The sequence below is a fragment of the Nanorana parkeri genome, unplaced genomic scaffold, assembly GCF_000935625.1.
Source record: "Nanorana parkeri isolate BGI_ZX_2015 unplaced genomic scaffold, ASM93562v1 scaffold177, whole genome shotgun sequence".
NCBI lineage: Eukaryota > Metazoa > Chordata > Amphibia > Anura > Dicroglossidae > Nanorana > Nanorana parkeri.
In genome coordinates this window covers 268,054-282,326 of record NW_017306445.1, presented here as the reverse complement: position 1 = coordinate 282,326, position 14,273 = coordinate 268,054, and the positions used below count along the sequence as shown (strand labels likewise).

Genomic DNA, 14,273 nt, shown 5'->3' with positions numbered 1-14,273 from the left:
CAGAAGTCTAAACATGTGCATTGGGTGCACCTACGTTCGAAAACTGCTATTGCGCTGCCCATGTTGGCTTTAGCTGCACGAACCAGTGTCAGCGCACTTATTCTAGGCTAACTCTAAATTGATGACCTGTAAAGGCCTCCAAAGCTTACTTTATAGACCATTTGGGGTACCATTATTTCCTTTCACTGTTTAAAGGAGAACTATGGGGTCAGTGTTTTTCCCCATAGTTCTCCTTAGGGTAATGGGAGGAAACAAACTAGCGTCCTCCCGTTACCCTAAGCTCAGTATACCGCGAGCTACAGCTCGCGGTATACTGAGACGCCGGAGCGGATCCCGACCTGGACGTCGGGATTCGCCCAGCTGCTTGAGTGACAGCTGGCTCTGCCTATCTTGAGGCAGAGCCAGCTGTACCCGCCCCCTCCCCCGTCCGTTCTGCCAGTCAGCGCTGGCAGATCGGAGCGGGGAGAGGGGAATCCAGCCCCTCCCCCTGTCACGGCAGAGAGCCGTGACAGGATCAAGAGGTGAGCGAACCCGGTATGTGTTCTCTCACCTGCCGATCTACTGAGCCGACCTGTGACAGTCTCATTGTCACAGGTCGGCTAGAACTATGAGGTGAGTGGAAATCACTCATCTCATAGTTCTCCTTTTAAATGGCCCACACAATTTTAAAGGTCAACGTGTCTATCTTTTTACTTGGCACCTCCTCCTTTTATATTTGATATACTCCATTGTGTATGTGCACACTAAAACTAATTTGAATAGTTTTGCTAATATTGTATCACAATATTGAACCTACCACAATTTATTGTACAGGGTCTCCCAATTTTAGAAAACATAATGTTGGGGTGGGCGGGGGTTAAAATTCCAGGCTTCATGTGTGTCAAAATGGGGAAAAAATACGGCTGCAGGAGCGAAAGGATTCAGGCACGTCTCCAACATCGGGTTCAGTTTTCTCAATCGGGAAAGGATTAGGGAGGGAAGATGAGCATATAATTGCATGTCACATGTTAAAATCTCTACTCATAGTAGTCTGGTTCTGTGCCACTTGACCTGTAGCCAGTATGTTATGACATATGACCCCAGTAGCTCTGCATCTAGGATGCCAGTGTTGGCAAAGCTTTGATTTTCTTCATTGAAGACTTAGCTATGTCGGTTAACAAATGCTACACGACCTGCATTTTATTATTGATGAAGTTTTCATTCTTTTTAGTACTCCTACCCTCCCTCTCAAATGTGCATCTAATTGATTTTAGGGCCTGTTCACACCATAGCTCTGTGTTAAACTCGCTGTGTCCATGCCATTAGCACACGTCATCGCACAACTAAGCTAGCGTGCGGTCTTGTTCTCTGGTTTGCTGCCGTTAATTTGAATGTTACCCCAACACACCACCTGGTCGCCATGCATTGCAGTGCAACATGCGGTACCAGGATACCATGTGGCGTGGTATACTTTTTTTTTTTTTTCTTCACCACAATGCCTGACTCGTTGCAAAGTAACACACGGCCACTGGGTACAACACGCTAGGTGTGGGTGCGTACGCTAAATGCACAGATACCGTATGTTTAGAGGAATGCTTTGGTTCTGAATGGGCCCTGAAGCAGAAATTGTTGTGAGAAATGCAAGTGAAAAGACATCATTGACAATCCTATGTTATAAAGGGTCAAGTCACTCAAGCCCGGTATTTTGGCTTTCATAGATGCCATTGGTTTGGCAAACTTGAGTTGATAGCTCAGTCGTTCTTTACACCACGTTTAGCAAAGATGCGTGGAATTTATTTAACCACAATTTCAGTGTATCTGTCGTTGGCACTACGTAGCACAGTTGAAAATTGAAATTAGTCTAAGCTATGTTCAATTCACATCTCTGCTTTAACACAGAGATAAGGATCCTTATTTTTGCCATGTGACTGTAATTTTCCGAACTTACTAAACGCTTTTTTTTTTGTGAACAAGAATCCTTCTATCCCGGTGTGTTAGCTTAATGACCTTCAGTCTACAAGCTTTCTGTATAATTTCATGAAATTACATTCACATGTTCAAGTTATCAAAAATGGGTGCTGCCTTAAGGTGCCCATACACTGCACGATTCTCGTACGAGAATCGCAGGAAATCCCGCGATCGTACGAGAATCGTGCAGTGTATGGAAGGCGTGCGACCGTTTCTACTTTACGGTCGCACGTCTTCCGTTGAACCAGCATGCTAGAAAACCCGCCGGGAATCGTACGATTCTGGGCGAGTTAGTGGCCTGCTGGTTCGACAACTGCCGAACGGGCCGGTGTGCGCACACACCCCTTTTGCAGTCATCGTAAGCCCGCCCCTCATTGCAGTCATCGTAATGATCGCAAGTACGATCTGCCTGTCCAAGATGGGCAGATCGTACGTTTTTTTTAATCACTTTACAACCATCGCAAGACTAAGGTCTTGCAATGGTTGTACAGTGTATGGGCCACCTTTACTCTTGCTGTGCAATGTTGTATACTTATTAAATGGACAAAAATAGCAACAATTTTTTTTTTTTTACATTTGATATGTAAATCTTACTGCTACATGAATGCTGAAGTGATCAGAAATGGCAGACATTTAAGTGAATTGAAATGTTCCCATTGTTTATCCACAGCTGCTGTTTGTATTGCTCGGCTAGATCTGTAACCAAATATGCTTATGTAGGGAACTTGTAATGTGATGATTCACGTGTGTAGCTTTCTTTTGTCTGAATGTTTCCCCCTCTTTCTATAGGATTTTCCCATTCAGCATTCACGTTTGGTATAGAAAGCCATATCAGCCAGTCTAATATCAATGGTGCCCTGGTGCCACCTGCTGCTTTAATCTCCATTATTCAGAAAGGATTGCAGTATGTTGAGGCAGAAGTTAGCATTAATGAGGTAAGTTTTCCCCCCCCACTGCTGACAGTATGCCTTACTAGCTATGTTTTATCCTCTGTGCTTACTGCTATTGTTACTTGCTTTATTGGGGCTGTTGCCATCATGGTTCATTGCTTTATAGGGCTAATCCAAACTTATGTGGCAGTAGCTAAATTGTCTATTGTTAGCTGACGTGGTGACCATGTTGTAGCTAAGGGCTTGACAAATTTTCTTTAAATCCAGGAAAAAAAAGTTAAAAGCCAGTTTTTTTTTTTCTTTTTTGTAGGGGGCTTCACGTTCACGGGGGTGTGGGGGCTTTAATTTTCTTTGGTATTTTTATTTTATTCAACTTATTTTTTTTTTTACTCATTGGAGGTGACAAGTTCTCTTTAAGGTGACATTAGGGGTCTCCTAAACCCCTAGTGTCACCTTTCCACTGTAATAGCTTTAGCTGGGGAATGACAGCTGTCTGCTGAGGTAACCGAATGTAAAAACAGCGGGCAGAAGTTCTCCTTTAGGTCCTCCTCTGCTGAATGACGGCAGGTAGTGGGTGGGCTCAATAGCCAGCCTGCTATTGGCTACTGCAATTTAAAATAGCCAATAGCAGGCTGGCTATCGATGCCAGCCGCTGGGTTAGAGACCTTTTGTGGCTGGCAGTTTATCCTAAGAGGTGACATTAGGGGCATGATGGGGGCGGCACGAGAGAATGTGTCAGCGGTCTCTCCTCACAGGCTGTGATCAGGTGCGGCTGTCTGTCTCCCCTTCTCTGGAATGCATTGATTAGTGCACACTACCTTATTTTACATTATTTTGGTGTCTAGGCAATTAGCCTTTTACTGACTTAAAATGTTAAATACTTCTCATTTATTTCCACAGGATGGCACACTTTTTGATGGGAGGCCGATTGAGTCACTCTCGCTGATTGATGCTGTTATGCCTGATGTGGTACAAACAAGACAGCAGGCATACAGGGACAAGCTTGCACAGCAGCAGGCAGCAGCTGCTGCTGCGGCCGCAGCAGCTGCAGCCGCAGCAACAGCAAACAACCAACAGCCACCTGCTAAGAATGGTGAAAATGCAGCGAATGGGGAGGAGAATGGAGGACATGCACTGGCAAGTAAGTGTATCCAGAGAAAACAATTGCTTATTAATTGCTAATTGCTCATTGTCCTGGACTCCTCCATGAAAAAAAAGAAGGTTCCCTATTTTACAGTTTTCAGGAATGCTGCAGCTGAATGTAGCTGCTCCATTTGTTGACTAACTCTGGCATTTCAGTGTGGCCAGTAATTCAAGAATAAAGCTGAGAATCTATTCTTTCAAATAAAGTAAACATTGGTGTGTAGGAGTCCTTACAGCTTTGCATACACCTTTGAAAATAGTGTAAAAGTATGAAAATTCTCTAGATATTGATTCACTGGCTTCAATACAATAGTCCAGGGCTTAACATTTCAAGTCTTGAGCTACTAGCCAGGCCTGAAAGTTACTTGCCACCAGTTGCCTCACCCAACCCCTACCCTGCCCCGGCCTTAACTCCGCCCCTAAACACGCCCTCTTAAATTATCTTATGAAATTACATTGTTAAATGTTTTATTCAGAATAAAGTTACAAAAATAAATGACTTTTACAATATTACCATAAAGCAATGTAAACATAAAGGAAAATGTATCAAAAAATGCAGAATGGCACCAGTTAGAGGACTACAACTCCCAGCTACACTTTATATATAAATGCAGAATGATAACTGCTATAGAGAACTACAACTCTCAGCAACACTTTATCCAAAAATGCAGAATGGAACCAGTTATGAAGTTTTGCTGAGAGTTGTAGTCCTCTATAGCTGTTATCATTCTGCATTTATATATAGAGGACTACAACTCCCAGCTACACTTTATATATAAATGGCGCCAGCTATAGAGGACTACAACTCCCAGCAACACTTTATACAGGAAAAACCTAATCGCCAAATAGAAAAACAGTAAAGAACTGCCCCCAACTTCCTATGGCATCAGTATGATGTCACATTCCCGCCAGATAATTCAAATAATAAACCTAAACAATCATGAAAGGGAAATGTTTTCCAACTATCCTAAAAAATAGACTGGAGTACCTGCTTGCAGAGCTCAAATTACATCCATGACCCTTTGCAGATCGGTCTCCCCCTCCTGGGAAATAGCAGTGTGGAGATCAAAGCAAAGATCACAGCACCCGGCCGTTAGTTCAGGCTGACTTGTGCTGCCACGGGAACAGGGACGCCTATAGCTAGATGCCGGGCCACTAAGTTCGAGCTCATGGTCCCGTCTGCCTGCACATGCGCAGTAGAGAGCGGGTATCTATGGTGACAGGAGACGCTGGCTTCTAATAGACACGTCTCCTGTCACCTGTCTAAACAAAGACACAACAGCCGGAGTCGATCGTAGGAGGACAGAGCAAGAGGAAACTGAAAGTGCAGGAGAGAGCGGATGGATCTCGTGTCTGGCTCGCCCTCACTTTATTTCCACTCGCCAAATGCAAGCAGGCGAGTGGAAATTTTAAGCCCTGCATTAGTCCATGATCTGGAATGAAGTATGCAGATCATGAAAGTCAGAAAAGCCAGGTCACTGACTAAAGGTATTAAAACCAGAGACCAGCATGGCAAACAAGCAACTAGTGTTTAGGAGCGGTCAGCAGTGGTGACTCATGTTTTTCTCAGGATATCTTTTCTTAAACACATCCCGGCCGTTTTAAAAAAACGGCCGGCCAGGAGCTATCTAGACCTGAGCGGGCGTCTTTAGACATCCGCTCAGCCACGCCCCCTCGTGCGCGAGCGGGAAATGCCCGTTATTCTAAAACAGGCAGCGATGCCCGTTAATATACAAGCGATCCGCCGGCGATAGAGCCAGCGGATCGCTTGTATGAGGTCCCGTGAATTGCGCCCTCCCCGGCTCCCCCCCTCCCGCTGTCAAGCAGTGCCCGGTGCGAGCCCGGGACCAGCATACGGCCTCTGTCACGGGATCAGAGGGAGCTCGGTACACGAGCTCCCTCCGGTCCCCTCTCCGCTGTCAGGATGCGGAACTGATGTATATTACATCACTTCTGCATTCTTGTGTCACTCTCCAGCTTCAGATGCTGGAGAGAAGCTGATGAAGCAGGTCTCTGCTCCATCAGCTTCTTCAGGGGGGGCCTAGGTGACATTAGGGTTCTTGGAGACCCCTGATGTCTCCATAAAGAGGACCTGTCACATATTTTGCTATCACATAAGGGGGTTTTCTAACCCCCCTATGTGATGGCAATAAAGTTAAGTGAAAAAAAATTAAGCCCACCCCCCAAATGTAAAGTTACAAATAAAAAAGAATTACGTTTGTTTTAAAGACTCCCCCATACATACACGCATGCAAACAGGCGTCGGGTGCGCATACGTGCAAAAACGACGATTTCGCTGCACATGTTGCATATCGTCGTGAACGTCGGAATGAGAGCAATAGTTCTAGGGCCATCAAACACTGATAACACTAAGCTGATGAGCTGTAAAAACTTTTAAAGCGTCGCCTATTGTCAATTTTGGCTATGGTAGTTTTTTGCCATTTCGCGGGTGCTCGCAATTTTAAAGCATGACATGTTTGGTGTCTATTTACCCGACGTGACCCCGACTTTTATATTTTACCAAAATTATGGGTAATAATCATTGTTTCCTAACATAATGGAAACATTTTTTTTCCTTAATATAGTAAAAAATAAAACCTCCAGGGGTGATTAAATACCATCAAAGGAAAGCTCTATCTGTCCCCAATTTTTTTTTATAAAATTCATTTCAGTACAGCGTTGCATGACAGAATAAATGTTAGTCAAAGTACTACAGCGCTGAGCACTGAAAAATGGCCTGGACGGGGAGGGGGTCTAAACACCTGGTCTTAAAGTGGTTAAAGGTTTTCTTGAACCCTTTTCCTTATTATGACGGTATTAGAATGCTGCTTTGTAAAGAGTTGTGACGTTCTAAGTTGGCTTATAAAAAATTGAAGTGATTCCGGATTCTTAAAAATCACACAGCATCGTGATAAAAAGTAAGAGGGCTCTTGTATATCAGATTTATTTAAAAATATTTTTGAATGCCTTTTTGCAGAATTAAATGTAGTGCAGCTATACGTAGCAGCTGCTTCTGTGATGTCCAACTGGTTGGTGTTTTACGTAGGTGGGTAGGTTAGTAATGGTTCACATGAAGTATTACCATTCCTGTTAGTACCACAGAAATCTCAGCAGAAATGTCGTTCATGATCGTTCATTCCACAATGTTGCTTGTGTCCTGCCATGGAAATCTAAAATCCAAGAGAGGAGCGTTAGGTAGTATGAAACTGGGTACACATGGGTATATTGACCTTGGTGTGTGCACTGGTATTAATGGAAATTAATCACTGCATCATGTCAATTTAATATTCTGTGCCATTAAAAAAAAGTTTGCAGTAAAACTTGCTGGTGTAAATTTTTAGCTAAATTGTTAAATGATTGTAAGAAAAAAAATGTGCCCTGACGCTTTGTATGCTTTGAGCGAAAAAACAGCCCTTGGGGAGACGTCAGATGGGTGATTCTGCTCCTGGTAATAACTTTCTCTGCCATAGTCAGAATCACCCAGGCAAGGTGAGCTAATGGAATTGCTTATTTGCTGGCCACAACCACCGTAGATTTTAATTTGCTAGCAAGGGAACAGCAAGTTGGCTGCACTTCACTGGTCTTGTTAAGGAAGGAGTGACTCCATATGAAAAGGAAATACATCTGTCAATACTCTTGTCACTGGCGAGATGTCCCCAGCAGAAAGATCACTGTTGGAGTACAGCATGTTGAAGCTGGGAGATCTCTGTACAGCACTGTATTAGCTTCGGCTACTACATTCTTTTACAGAATCCCTGCATATTTGCGTTGTGCCAAGCTGGACCAATGTAAGTTTATACAAATCTTAGAACTGGAGATCAGCTGTAGGTTATTAGTTTTTCATTTCAAGTTTCTTGAGGAAGAATGATGTGAACTGTGTGGTTATGTGTTCATTACATGCTCTTTTTTTTGTTGGTATCACTAAATATATAGTCTGGATGAAAGTGTTTTTGTATTATGTTCCTGTTCCTTTGCAGGAGTTGTCACCTGTAACAACTGGTCAAATTATTTAATTTTTTAATAAATTGTAAGGTGGAACCAGATTGGTGGTTGTTGCCAATAAGACACTATTCACAAATCCGCCCCTATGCTATAAAGTATTCACACATCCCTGCGTTTTAAAAAACAACTCCGTCAAGGTAACGTTCAGTTCTCCTTTGAACTATTGTGGTGTTAATCCAGGTATGAAGAAGTGAATAGTCCAGTTTAGGAATGGCACCACTACTGGTTCTAGATTGTTTTCCACAAGCTTTGTAAACTGGGCTTAGTGGTTGGCGCTTCTGCCTTGCAGGACTGGGGCTCCCTGGTTCAAATCCCAGCCAGGTCACTATCTGCAAGGAGTTTGCATGTTCTCCTTATGCTCCCAGTGTAAAGCACTGCGCAAATTGTTGGCATGTTATAAATACCTGAAATAAATTAATAACTCGAGATTGTTTAGCTCTGTCTGAGTTACAAATGCAGACACTGGGCCATTTATCTAATAGTTGGCTGCATTGGAGTAATTCTAGTTTACCAGCTCTTGCTAGCTGCCAATCACCCTTGGCCCTTATTTTGTAGTGATAGGTAATTAGTAATCATTATTTGGGTCCTGGTCTAGCTGCACTTGTCATTTTTTTAAAAGGAGGTTAAATAGATCACCCTGGATTACTTTCTCAGTTTATTCTTAGTAGAAAACTGCTGGCAGGGGGAGAAGAGGTTACGTGAAGGAGCGTTCAGGAAATGCCGCATGAAAGTTTCCTTACCCGTTAAAATCCTTATATTCCATGACCATTCTTTTAACAAATGTGTCTAACTTCAAATCTGAACTGCTTTAAAACCATTTGCTAAGATCTCAAACATAAAACTTCAACTGAGTTCTAATTAGCTGGAGGTTTCTTCAAATGTATGAAAAGCACATACAGGCTGTAAATTTGAGAAGCCCCTCTCGTAAGTCCTCATGGTCCAAGCAGCATATGAAGGTTAAACTATTAAAGGCCCCTTTACAACGTCATTCCATTACGATGTACGGTACAGAAGAAAAACCCAACCTGCACTTCATTTTTCATACAGCACAACACAGTGCAAGGCACGTAAAGTGCTGATCCATTGGCACCTAATGAACTTGTGCTTTGTTATACCATTCTAAATGAATAGTACTGCACTGCAAGTACCCCACAAAGTTCCATGTGCTACCATGGGTTCAGTGCATTTGTCCTGAAAAGCACAGTACTGCATTGCTTAAGTTTAAACAGGGCCTAAGGGTTAACTACTTTCAAATATTTGAATTCTAAGGACTCCTGTCTCCATGCTAACTAATCCCTCCCAGTATTTGTCCTTAATAATAATTATATTAAAACTCAGTTTCGTTGTCACAGTGCACTTTCACTTATCTTTCAAGGATAATGCCCAAGTCGGTGTTTCATTTTGCCTGTGGGTGATTCTGCCTTCTGTAATTTGTCTTCCTCCTTTCCTCTTTTACGTCCCACTCGCTGGCTGCCCTTAACCCTACTGCCACACTACCCTCCCTACAGTGCTTCATTGCTCCCCAAAAGAGGAAGTCTCCAAGGACGCTCTCTCCTCGGCTCCGAAATCCTCCCGGCCTCATCGGACACTCTCTCTCTACCCATATTACGTATGCGGTCATACCCCACCCCCCATTTCCAATTCTGGAAAAGGCACCCTTTTGACAGTACTTTGGAGCAGCAGGCCATGCATTTCAGGAGCCTACACCATATTGGATAGTTCTCAGTCGTAGAAGCCTCTTTACAGACTTACGAGTAGACAGATTTTGCATTCTTGCCTATTTAGAACCAAATACCAACCTTCCTGCCACCCATCACTCGTACTACTAAACCCCCAACACCCCAGCCACTGCTAGCCAACCGACCAGCAACTCTTCCACTGCATATTCCACCACTGTTTCCTCTCCCTGCTCCCCCCTTTGCAGAGAGAAGAGGCTAAGCCCAGAGTTGTGGAGCTTTCTGCCCACTCGACGTTTGCCCTGGCCCACTTTCCTCTCCCTCTGGTGGCACAGTCCAGTCTAGGTACAATTCTCCAGAGTCACTGGGGGATGCAGATCATATCCTATCGACTTGACAAATTTGCTTCAACTGCTCTGAGACCTGGGAAAGGACCCTCAGAATGGTGTCTTCAGATTTCCTGGGTTAATTAACAGCTAGGCCTTTGGCAAGTATGGTCAGATAGCCAGTCCTCCAGCCTCTGGGGCCACGTGCATATTATGTGTTTTCCCGGAGGAAGGGAGAGGAGGTGTACACTTCTGGACTGAGAGGAAGAGGATAGCCAAGCACTAAACTGTTATAAATCCTCCCACCCTCTCCCTCTATGGAACCCTTCCAGTGCAGCAGGCATATGGTAAAAGTCCAACATCCAAATGTGTGTTTTTTTGTTTGTTTTTTACTTTCAAGGTGAGTGTTTGTTTTATTTGCTATGTGTGCTGTAGATTATACATCAACAATCTGGCAGGTAAGACAGATTATCTGAATGCAGTTTTCTTAGTATTTCTCAGCAGGCTATTATGGGGGATGGTTTTGTTTTGTGAGACTGTTATTATACAATTAAGACATAGGGATTTTGCTGAGCAAAATGATGTTGGAGTGACCCCTGCTGGTTCTATTTCAAGCATTTGTTGCATTTTTTATATTTGAATGGAAGATATTTAACCTATTTCCATCTAATTTACAGCAAAGAGCTCTAATATATGTTTCATTTTGCTTTTCTCTTTTAAAGATAGGAATGTTTCAACACTTAATATATTTACAAATGTATAGAAATGAGGTGAAATAATCTTCTCTCCTCATGAAGGATGCTGACAATTGTAATTTGCCTGCACTACTAGTGCTTAGAACTAAAATCCCCTTTTTACAGTAGTTCATTCTAGTTAACGTTTTTGTTGGTTATTAAATCTAACAGCAGCAGCTTTAAAGTGGTGACCACTGTGCAGTGCTTGGATCACTTTACCTAGTTCTGCCTTAATATTACGCTTTTCTATATCCTGTCTGCCTTGCCAAAGACCATTAAGTCGCAATCTAAGGTAATATACAGTGAAGTTGGGTATCTGGATTTAATTCATTTTCTTGATTGTACATCACAGGACACAGGGTGCTAAATCTTCAATGGGTTATGCAGCTGCCTTCAGGTGATTGGAGCCTGGCAAATCAAGACTGTAGAACAGCTCTAATATAACCACTCCCAGCCTGCCTCAGTTTTTTGTTAGTGTCCCGAGGAAATTTTTTCTGAGGAGACCATTCTTTCAGAACTTTTTCTGCTCAAGCTAGTGCTAGCAAGTTTCCCTAAGCTTTCCACAGCCACTGCGGCACCGAACAGCTGTTATCCAGATCCGTTTTGTGCATGGCGGACTGCATGAGTTGAAAGGTAGCATTCCTCTTCCCTTCCTTTGTGGTTATGGCTCATTCTACGAGGACCTTCCAGCATCGAACTTCGGTTTTACCAAATCTGTAAGGCTGTCACTTGGTCCTCTGCTTGCACTTTTGCAACGTTTTACCAGGTGGACATTCAGGCCTCCACGTATACTAGTTTCAGCTGCCAGGTTCTTCAGGTGGCCTGGGATTTTCACTCAAGAAAACAGGATTTTTGTCTTCCCTGTACTGAAATGAAATAGATTTAACAGGTAAAAGAACCCTTCCCTCTCGTTTCTATGATCCACTCTTGTGCTGCTTGCTGCAGGCAGAGACAGACTGGAAGTGGGAGAAGTTATACACGGCTGTCTTATAGCTTTGATTGACTTGCCAATCATCCAATCACCATAACCCATCTTTTGAAGAATTAGCTCCCAAAGTACTGTGATGTGCTCCAAGAAACAGATTTTACATGTAAGACAAAAATCCTGTTACATCCTAATTTTTGCCCTGGAACATTTTTTAAAAAGCCAACATCCACGGACTCACAGCAGACCTTTGCTCCTATAGTGGACCGTTCTCATACTCTAAATGCAGATCATTTATTTATTGGATGGAATTGATCTCTCCAAGTTTAATACTTGTTTAAGAAGCCTTTGCGTGGAACTCTTAGACTGTACTAGATCCAGGACTTGGGACTAGTTCACACCAAGCGCGTTCCAGGAGCAGAGCAGTAACAGAACGGATCAAAACTGCGTCCAATGGTATTTTGAGCTCTAGTTTACACCGCAGCATTCAGTTCCAGAACATGTAAAAAAAAAACAGCAGCAAGCCCTATTATTCCTGCTCTGGAACGCATGCAAACACATCAAAAACACACGCAATCTCCCCGGAACGCACTGAAAGCCCATTTTAGGTTTTTTTTTTTTTTCTTTCAAAAACAGCCTGGGACACGGCAAAACACGCTGCACTGCGTGTGCCAAAACTCATGCAGATCTGGTCCGAATTTGGTGTGAACAAGCCCTTGGTGATTCTTCTGTTGTTCCTTAACTAGTATGCATCTTCTTGATAGGTCACCCTAACAGATGCAAGATGAATTGCCTTTTTTTTTTTTTTGCATTTTTCATGGTTTTTGCAGTATATTTTGTTTTCTATTTTATTAAACAATCGGTCGTTGAAAGTAAGTGTTAACTGGGTTTTGGATATTCTTTATATTACATTTTGTGGGGTTGTTATTTTTACTTCTGTTTTAGATTTGTAAGTGGAAAATCTGCAAGAACTGGTAAAACTTTACCTCAAAGGCAAAATGTAATTTCAGATCTTTTTAAATAGGCCACTAACTGTCTGATCTATTGCATCAACTGGACTTTGGAAGTTTCATCTTTGCAAGCATTCTTCCAGTGCAGTCAGCATTTCTAAGGAAATCTGCTTCCTAAAGTAGATAAAAAGGGTTTTTTGAATGGAATTTGGTAAATTTAGGTTATTTTATCTCTGGAAAACCATCCTGGTAGCAGTAAAAACCTTTCCCCACTCTATCCAAAAAACTTTTTGGCTGGACATTGTTTTAGGCTTATGCCAAGGATGCCAGAGTTTGTTTAACAGGCTGCATGCAATAAGTTTTGTGCACATTGCTGACAGATTGAATCAGCACTGACAGATTTTAATATATAGATATTATTGGAGTGTCTGGTATAGAAACTATTCGGCCGAAACGTGTGATCAGATATAAATGCTGCACCAGGCTTGTAGCCAATCAATAATTGTTTTTATTTTTACTTTGGTTTTGCTTCTTGTGCTTTTTGTTGTAATTCGTATAAGTAACTTTTAATATGTAATATATTTGGAATGATGTTGTATACTTTTTTTAAAAGTTTTAGAAAAAAAAAGTAATTGACTTCCGCTAATTATGTATTTAAAAAAAAACCCCACACACTTACTTTATATTGCAACCACTCTGTTTAAAGTGTACCACTTTGTAGATTTCCAGTCAATGATGTTAGATGACATTGATGATATTGATCTATCATGGATCCTTCCAGCAACATATTATAGTGTGGTGCCATCCAGTGGCCAGTTTCTGAAAATTGTAGAGTTGGTTTATTTCTCTTTTTTATCATTAAAAAAATAATAAAATGTCTGCAGGGAGGTTTTTCTAGCAACGTTAATGTAGATTTCTCAGAACAGAAGGAGAACACAAAGTTGCTTTCTAGCTGCCCTACTAGGATAACTTTGTATATCCTCATGTAAGCTGTCCTTTTAATTTGAAGATGTACAAAAATGGGTCATATCGCTAGGTGTCAATACATTAACTTCTATATGGTCGTTTATAGGTTAGATTGGGCAACTGTACTGTGTCTCTGGTGTCTGCAGATAGTGCTGGCTTGCTGTTATTTTGGGGGATACACTTCATCATGTTAGGTTTGAAATCCTTGGCTGCTCTCTATGTGCAGTGTGCTGCGTCATCGTGCAGGTGCGGTGGCGGCTGTTAGATAGATACACTGGGTACCATTCTAAATAGATATGTGCGCTGCACAAGTGTAAAGCTGGCCTTAAACACAAATAGTCTCTCCTTCTGAAAATGACCCCCTTAAACTTATTGAGGGGAATTTCAAAACTTGAACAGTTACCCATGGCAACCAGTTAGCTTCTTTCTCATTTTCAAAGCTTATCTGAGCAAACTTGAGAGATGCTGATTGGTTGCCATGGGCAAATGCTCCAGGTTGTGTCTGCTCCAGTTTTGATAAATTTCCCCCATTGTATCTAAACCCTAGCACAAAAAAAGTAATTTGTGCTTTGGGAAATAAAAAAAGGTGCTCCAAATTATTGTCCTACTTTTAAAAACGCTGCATATCTCTGCTTCTCCTGAATAGCAGCTATTGCTGGGTTGTTGTTGTTTTTTTGGGGGGGGGGGGGGTTTGGGTTTGGGCGCTGTTGTTTT

The 14,273-nt window shown here is 42.3% G+C and overlaps 1 protein-coding gene across 1 annotated transcript in view; it reads left to right on the top strand.

The window, feature by feature from the left end:
- The window catches only part of TBL1XR1 (transducin beta like 1 X-linked receptor 1), a 40,346-nt gene that overhangs the window by 5,794 nt on the left and 20,279 nt on the right, over positions 1–14,273 (top strand). The window contains exons 3-4 of the mRNA XM_018554903.1: positions 2,737–2,882; positions 3,738–3,978. Of these exons, the coding sequence (XP_018410405.1) occupies positions 2,737–2,882; positions 3,738–3,978 (387 nt within the window). The remainder of the gene's footprint in view (positions 1–2,736; positions 2,883–3,737; positions 3,979–14,273) is intronic.